This window comes from Camellia sinensis, chromosome 3, assembly GCF_055761805.1.
Source record: "Camellia sinensis isolate YWXY chromosome 3, ASM5576180v1, whole genome shotgun sequence".
In the NCBI taxonomy this organism is placed as follows: Eukaryota; Viridiplantae; Streptophyta; class Magnoliopsida; order Ericales; family Theaceae; genus Camellia; species Camellia sinensis.
Genome location: NC_138963.1, coordinates 33,041,661 through 33,050,317, shown reverse-complemented (window position 1 = coordinate 33,050,317; position 8,657 = coordinate 33,041,661). Strand labels below are relative to the sequence as shown.

The following is an 8,657-nucleotide window of genomic DNA, read 5'->3' as shown; positions in this document are numbered from 1 at the left end:
CTATTCAATATGTTAAAAAATTTCCATGTTTGGGCCTGTATTCCCGAACTTGAAAAAAATTCCATGTTTAAGAATGCCTTCTCAAACAAATAAGTAATGTTCAAGCCTGTATTCCCGTTGAAAAAATGAAAACTTCTGCAAGCCTTAACAATTTTGACCGTTCAATGCGTTAAAAAATTTACATGTTTGAACTTGCATTCCCGAACATTACTTATTTGTTCAGGGAATCCTGAACAAATAAGTAATGTCCGGGCCTGTATTCCCGAACTTGAAAAATGAAAACTTCTACAAGTGTTAACATTTTTAACCTTTCAAAATGTTAATAAATTTCCATGTTCGAATCTGCGTTCTCGAACAAAGAAGCTATGTTGCCACCAAAGGGTTTTCATGGTTTTGAGGATGTGGAAGTTTTGAAGATGGGATTTGGGAAAGATGAAAGGATGGTGATGGAGATGGGTGCTCTCATAAATCCTAATTCATGATATGATTTAATTATGAGATGAGATGTCTCAAAATTAATGATGTCATTTTTAATAATTTTATTTGAGATTATTATTGTAATAAAAAAAAGTTAAAAATTTAAGAGTCCAAAATAATTTATAGAGTGCTAGTAGCAGCACTCTTTTTTAACCTGACAATAATGGGTTTGTTTTTGGTGCTAGCTATATCATATTACTCAATTTATCAAAATAAATGACAATCTCACAATGAAGTTAGAGGTAATTGATCTTTGTCATTTAGATTCTCTGTGAGGAATTACACAAAATACAAATATTTTACAGCAGCATGAGACTATCCAATGATCTAAAAATAAGAAAGAAAAGAAAAATTATATGAAAATAGTTTTCCCAAAACCCCCAAAACCAAGGGGTTAATCAGCATAGCTTGTGTCACCAGTAATCTCTGCACGAGCATTGACCGTTCAAGAAACAATGAAAACCTGAACCGTCCCTAACATATATCTCTCTCTTGCTTACAATAGAAACATACTTCAAGAACGTATGGCAGTCCCCACATAGGACAATGTTCTTCATAACCCGAATGGGTTTTCCTGGCCTAGTTGTCAAAAGCCCATAGGTTACCGCAAGTTTTGCACTGTGGTAGAACAAAAAATCCTTCTTTTGATGCTCCTCTACTTCATGAAGCACAAAGCTCGTGTCTGGGATATATCCAGCTTTTAGGCATTCCAATATTAGTATTTCCAATCCGCTATAGATGTCTTTGGACTGATAATGTGTTTTATCCCTTGCATAGAATGAATGAACCTTGTTTTGATGAATAATCCAACTTTGACCAGGGAGTTTCTGAAATCCCTTCTTCCTCATCTCGTCCCTGACCATTTCAGAGCACTGCCATCTCCCGGATGCAGAATATAGATTTGATACAAGTACATATGTAGATGGATTGCTTGGCTCCAAAGCAAGTATCTGCTTTGCAGCCTGTTTCCCTAGTCTTGTATTCAAACGGATTCTACAAGTATCAAGCAACGCTCGCCAAACAGAGGCCTCCGGCTCAAAAGGCATCTTATTGATAAAATCCTCAGCTTCTTCAAGCAGACCCCAAAAACCCAAAACACCAACCATGGAGGCATAATGCTCTGAAGCGGGCTCAATGTCATATTTGGTTTTCATTGATTCGAACAATCGGTGGCAGTTATCAACTAAATTTGACTTAGTGTGTCTATAAGCTGAAATAACCAAGAGAAAGGTAACTGCATCTGGATTTAATCCTGCCTTTTCTATCTTTGACCATACATCCAAGGCCTCATCACCCTGCCTGTGAAGGAGATAGCCAGCCATCAAGCTGTTCCATGAAACTATATCATGTTTTGACATCAAACTGAAAGCCTTAACTGCATCTTCCATGTTCCCACACTTATAGTACATGCTAATTATGCCATTGCCGACGCCTACATCGCACATAAAACCAGATTTAAGTGCAAGGCAATGGATTTGTTCCCCAATCGCATGAAAACCTAAAGTTCCACAGACGCCAAGTGCTGCAGCCATTGCAACCTCATCAACAACCATGTCTTCCACCCGCATCAAGCAGAAAAGAGAAATTGCCTCATCTGGTTGCCCATTTCGAGCATACCCACATATCATTGATGTCCACGTGATTGAACTACTCTGGTTGGCAGGGCAATGATAGAACATTTCCTCTGCATCAGCCATCCTTCCACACCTTGTGTACATATCAAGCAAAGCTGCTTCAATACAATCATTTGACCCAAAACCAAACTTGACAACAAAACCATGGATCTGTTCACTGATCTTCACTTCCATCAACAACCCACAAGCATTGATAACACTAGTCAAAGTGAAGTCGGTTAACTCAACCCCACCCTCCACCATTTTGCAAAACAATACCAAAGCCCTTGAGCCCTTGCCATTTTGACAATATCCCGCCAATAGAGCATTATAAGAAACACAATTCCTCTCCGGCATCCAATCAAAAGTCTCCACAGCCATACCAATGAGCCCAAATTCCATGTACGCCGTAATCATTTCAGTCCAAGTAATTATATCTTTTAAAGGCATCCTCTCAAACAAAGCCACCACATCTCTTACATTCCCACACTTCGTGTAGAACCCAATAAGCGCATTATTTACACTCAAATTGGACTCTAAACCGATTCTCTGAGCATGGGCGTGAATTTCTCGGCCTCCCATCCAAGCCAAACACCCAGTAGAGGCAACCAGAAGGGTTGAAAGCGTAAATTGGTCAACTCTAAAACCATCAATTCTTTGCATATTTCGAAACAAATCAAACCCTCTATCATAATCCAAGTCCTTCACTACACCAACTATGAGGGTATTCCATGAAGCAATATCTCTTTGAGGCATTTCATCAAACAATGAAACCACAAAATCCAAACACCCACATTTACTATACAAACCCATTAGAGCATTCGAAACAAAAGTACACTCCAAATGACCCATTTTCATTGCCAAAGAATGAACCTGAAAACCCAATTTCAACTCAGAAAGACGAATACAAGCAGTTAGTATGGCGACGAAACTAAACTCATTGGGTTCGATACCTGAACCTCTCATTTCAAAGAAAAGCTGCACAGCTAAAACTTCCCGATTCGACTTCGCGAAACCCGAAATCATTGCAGAGTAAGAAACCACATTTGGGCACGAAAGACCTAAGAAAACTTTGTGAGCATGAGTTACAAGACCGAGCTTGAGGTAAGCGACGATGAGAGCGTTGGACAAATGGGTATCTTCTTCTTCGAGCTTGAGAATTGAGGCGTGGACTGACATAGCAAGTTCAATGTCTCCGTAACGAACTGAGAGACGAAGCAAATTGAAGTAATCGATGGTGGGTGGGTCATTGTTGATTGATGAATTCGAGTGGGTGTTAGGTTTTTGAGGGAAAAGGGGCTGAAGGGTTTGTGGGTTGGAGGCGGAGGGGAATTGGGTGGGGGAGGTGGTGGAGGATGAGATGAGTTGGCGTTTGGGTTTAGGGAGAGAGAGAGGTGTTTTGGAGAGAGAGATTGAGGAGATTACTTGTGGTGATTTTGATGGGTAGTGAGGGAATGGGAGGTGAGGAGAGAGAATAGACTGAGGGAACGTGGTGGTGGCGGCGGCGCCGGTGGTGGGGTGGTGGAAAATGGCAGCCATGGAAGGAAGAAGCGCCAACCATAACCTCGCTTTATCTGTGAGAGTGTTTTTTTTTTTTTTTGGTGAATAACTGTGAGAGTTAACTCGCTAGGATTTTGTTAAAAATTAAAAATATGCTCAAAAAAAAAAAAAAAAAAAAAGGACCATACTTGAAATTGTTGATAAAATGTTGGGTTTGAGTTTTTGAGAATTTGTTTTGAAAAATAAAAAATTAATTGACAATTTTTTTTTTTTTGTAAAAAAAAAAAGAAAGAAAGAAAGACTTGTTTTGAGAAAGAAAATTGTTTCGTAGCTCGAAAAATTGAAGGCTCGAGTGGCCCGAAAGCCTTTTTTTCAACTCTCTTTTCTCTCTGAAACAAAGAGGCCAAAGAAAAAAGAAAGGGGGAACAGAGACAAAATGGGAGAAGAGAGAAGAAGAAGAAGAAAAGAAGAAGAAGAGATGAGGAACACATCTGTGTATACACATAGAGCGACGGTAATGGCGATGGGCAACGGTGATGACGACACCGATTTCTTCTTTATTCCATTAATCTGCCAATCTCTGTTCCTTCTCTCCTCTTCATCCTCTCATTCTTTCTCTATTCTTCTCTCTTCTTCTTTCTTCTTCTTTTCCTCCTCTGTTTTTTCTTTCTTCTTTTTGTTTCTTTCTCTTTTCTTCTTTTTATTTCTTTTCTTTTTCTTTTTTTTTCTCTTTTTCCTCATTTGTTCTTCTCCTCAGTTTTTTTCTTTATTCTTTCTGTTTCTACTTTCTCTCCTCTAAGTTATGGAACCAACGAGTTATGGGAAGGAATAAGAAAATATAAAAAATTAAAAAAAATTAAAAAAAAGGTGCCAAAATGACATCATTTTGACATCTCGAGCCATTCGAGCCTTAATGTATTCGAGCTACCTAGCGGAATTATTTGAGAAATAGATTAAAAGTTGACTTTTTATTTTTTAATATAAAAAAATAAAGAGATTATGTGATTAAAAGAAGTTAAAAAATCAAAAGCTGACTTTTAGTCAAATTTTCAAAATAAACCAAACTATAGTTGGTAATCCCAAGTTAATGAGTGTTATGCATTAAATCTAATGATTAATTTTATTCGGCAGCAAAGACAAGTTCTGAAAAATCATTAAAAAATTAGTTGAAAAAGTTGTTAGTGGCTCGGTGATTGTTAGTGGGACTTGTATATAAATAGAGATTTAAATAAATGATTAAATATATCTCATATATATGATATGAGTACAAATAGTTATGTTAATAGTTAAATTTTTGAATAGGGTGAATTATACTAATATTTTTTTATAGTTTGAGATTTGTGTCATTTTGGTTTTTGATTTTTTAATTGTAATACATTTGATTCTGAATTTTGAATATTGTTTTAAATAAGAACAATTGAAGATATTATTACTCAATTTCAAGGGCAAAATCGTCAATTTGATTAAAATATAAACTAATTTGAAAAAAATAAATGTCAAAAAAATATTTTTAAATTTTTTAAATTATTTCTATCCGCCAAAGATAAAATTATGTAAAATTAATAAATCTTTTACACATTTATTTACTTATTTTTTATCAAATTAATTTTTAGTATGTGTTTAGAAGATGATCATGTAATGAGTGGTTTTTTTATTGATACTTTTCAATAGTTATCATGTAATAGATGGTTATATTTGTTGTTAACAGATATTTTTTTATGATTATCATGTAATGAATGACTATTAAGCTTTTAATGTGTGATCGATATATTTAATATATGAAATGTTTTTAGTTTTGGTACTTTTTCAGTAAATCCATTATCTAAGAGTGTTATTCCATAAGACCCATAGTGTTTTATAATATTCCATTAGGTCCATTTCATACGAAAAGACCAAAAAAAACCCTCAAACAAACACGCGCCTCTCTCTCTTTGAATCTAATAACCGTCTCTCTTCCTCTCTCTATTCTTGCGCAGGAAATCACGCACAGTATCTCTACATTCCAGAAATCCAAATATGTATTCCACATCGCCCAACGCCCAGAAGACTGTCTTCGTTCCATCGTTGCATCATCGCATCGTCTCATCTTCTTCTTCGTCATCCCTACGCCGTCGGTCGCCGAAATCGTGGATTCACTATTGCTGAACATCCATAAGGTCTAGCTTCGTCAAAATCACCTTCGACGACTATTTATGACAACGTAACCGACGAAATCGGCAAAAAACATAAGCATTCTACTCATTCGTGTATTTAGACCCTAAATCTCTTTATCAACAAACAACATTGTGAACTTTTACAAATATCCCCTGTTTCTATGCATACAATATATAGGAGTCCATATTGTTCATACCCTAACCTTTAATCTGAACCCTCAATCGTAATCCCTAATTATATTGATTTTTTAAGTCAAAAATATCACAGTTACCATTATATTGTGTTCACAACTGTGAACATTCAAATGGTTTGGAAAGACATTGGCCAAACCAAATTGTTTCTGTTGTTGTTGTTGGTGTTGAAAACTGTGAACATTCACATTGATTGAAAATATTTGGATAATCAAATTATTCCAGATGTTATTCGATCCTTGTTCAATGCAGTGAACATTCACATGGATTGAAAATGTTTTGGCCAATTCTGTTTCTATTTTTGTTGTTGTTGTTGAAAGATGTGAACATTAAAATTGATTGAAAATGTTTGAGTAATCAGGTATTAATGGTGTTGTTGTTTTATGATGTGAACATTCACATGGATTGAAAATGTTTAGCCAATTCTGTTGTTGTTGTTGTTGTTGTTGAAAGATGAAAACATTCACATTGACTGAAATTTTTTGGATAATAAGATATTATTAGTGGTGTTGTTCTATGCTGTGAACATTCACATGGATAGAAAATGTTTGGCCAATGAATAGGGATATTTAGATTTTTTTCCCTCTTTTCTGAATGTTTGCCTTGTTGGTATTGTTGATTGTTAATGGAGATCCAATAAGTTGAACCTTCAATTCTCCATTATTTTACATGAAAGTGGCATGAAATATAGTCACCGCAAATATTGACACTATCTCTCCCCCCCTCTATCAAATTGTCTTTATTAGCCGTAGAGAACATTTACATTTAAAGTTCCTTGTGTTAGATGTTGTTGTGATACATAATTATGTTGTGAACAATCATTACATGTGTAAATTAATTAGACAGTGTCACATCCCAAACCCGCCCCTATAGGTTTAGCGTCGTAATCGGCCAGTAATCCTCGGATTACCAAAGGCCTCTTAGCAGATTAGCAAGTATTAAGGGGCTGCGGAAGCAACTAGACAAAATAAACAAAGTCCAATGAGCTGTGATGACGTACATGGGACAGAGTAAGTCAAATTTATTTATGATCATAAGCACGCTAGTCAAGGAACACCAATATTTTCAATATTATTTACAGACTGTAGTTCCCAGGTCCTGACTTTACAAACAGACGGAGGCTAGCATAACTACAAAAACAGCCATGGCAATTGACTTCAACTGGAACCTCCTAGGGAGGCGCAACGGTTGGTTGACAAAACTGGGGTGCAGATCATCAACCCCGGGCCTGGTCTCATACTTGCTCACCTACATACGTAATATAAGGAGTGAGCTAAAGCCCAGTGAATAATAATAGCGTAAAGGGGTTTAATGAATGATGACCATATTGAATGCAGAAATCAGAAAATCAATCTCTTATCAGATCGGAAACGTAGGCATATTCATATTCATATTCGTATCAGAAAAGAACTACAGCCATATCCATATTCAAATCATGTGTGGTACACCTCCCTTAGCATAACATATCGTGTTGGTCAAGCATAGTAAGTCCCATAATGGACCCTCCGGTACCAAGTAACATATATATGCCACGGTATTGTTTCTCCCGAGCAAGGGCCTGTGCCACGGTATTCTTTCCCCCGGGCAAGGGCCTGTGCCACGGTATTCTTTTCCTCGGGCGAGGGCCTCATGACCATGTGCCTCAGTATTGTGTCCCCTGGTCAAGGGCCTCGGCTAGGGATACCGCGTTTACATTCCAAGGAAAATTGGACTATCATTCATTCATTCAAACATAGCATTTCAGAACTTATCATCTCATGTCATTGGAAAATAATTAAAGTTAAACATAACTTTACAGAGTTATTACTCACAACAATTGGTCGGCTCACTAGATGGTCAAATGGCTCTTCACTTGTCCTGAGGTGCGTGACCTACACGAACGCACATACAATTACCTGCTTGAAACACACGCTCGAGTTAGACGTAATGCACTTCGTTATTCTTAGTGTGTGTTTAACTATTAACCTCATTATGGAGTCTTAACATGGCCTAGGAATGCCTAGGATGGAATGAGGATGCAAAAATGCCCTAGAAAATATTTTTCATAATTTTCAGAAAACAGAGGTCCTACTCGAGTGTGGGATTCCTTGCTCGAGCTAACATGCAACCAAAAGTCCCCGCTCGAGCGTAAACTTTCCCGTTCGAGCGGTCTACAAAAATGACAAAAGTACTAGATGGGTGAAAATCACGCTCGACGGGCGCTCGACCCACGCTCGAGCGTGTGACTCAGGTCCCCGCTCGAGCGTGAATTACCCCGCTCGAGCAGACTGTAAAACAGTGCAAAGTACTGGATGGTCGGATTCCACGCTCGAGCTCCACTTTCCCCGCTCGAGCGTGAGTCCAAATTCTGGAAATTCCAGATTGGACCTTCAAGCTTAAAACCAAGTTTTAATGCATCAAATTTGATCCTCTTGGGCTAATTTTCTGGAAAACCCTTTCAAACTCATAGAATAACATGTTTTGAAGATCAATTAGAGAAATCAAAGCCCAAAGGTAGTTCAATTAAATATAATTTCGACAATACTTTAAAGAACACGATTTGTATGAAACATGCAAGTGTTTATTTGAAATCCAATGCTCCACAATTTTTCCAAATGCAAGATTAAACTCCAATTCATGATAAACTCATGGACTATAACTTGAATATGGCCTTGCATGCAAAGAATTCTCATGAAAACACTTCCAAATGCTATGTTATGAACATGCATGCATGAATCTCTAC

General features: G+C 37.1%; 1 protein-coding gene across 1 annotated transcript; it reads right to left on the bottom strand.

Moving 5' to 3' along the window:
• Positions 1-713: 713 nt before the first annotated feature.
• Positions 714-3,705, bottom strand: EMB175 (Pentatricopeptide repeat (PPR) superfamily protein). The gene has a single exon (XM_028239608.2). The coding sequence runs from the start codon at positions 3,627-3,629 to the stop codon at positions 891-893; it is 2,739 nt and encodes a 912-aa protein (XP_028095409.2). The 5' UTR covers positions 3,630-3,705; the 3' UTR covers positions 714-890.
• Between the last annotated feature and the right edge of the window lie 4,952 nt (positions 3,706-8,657).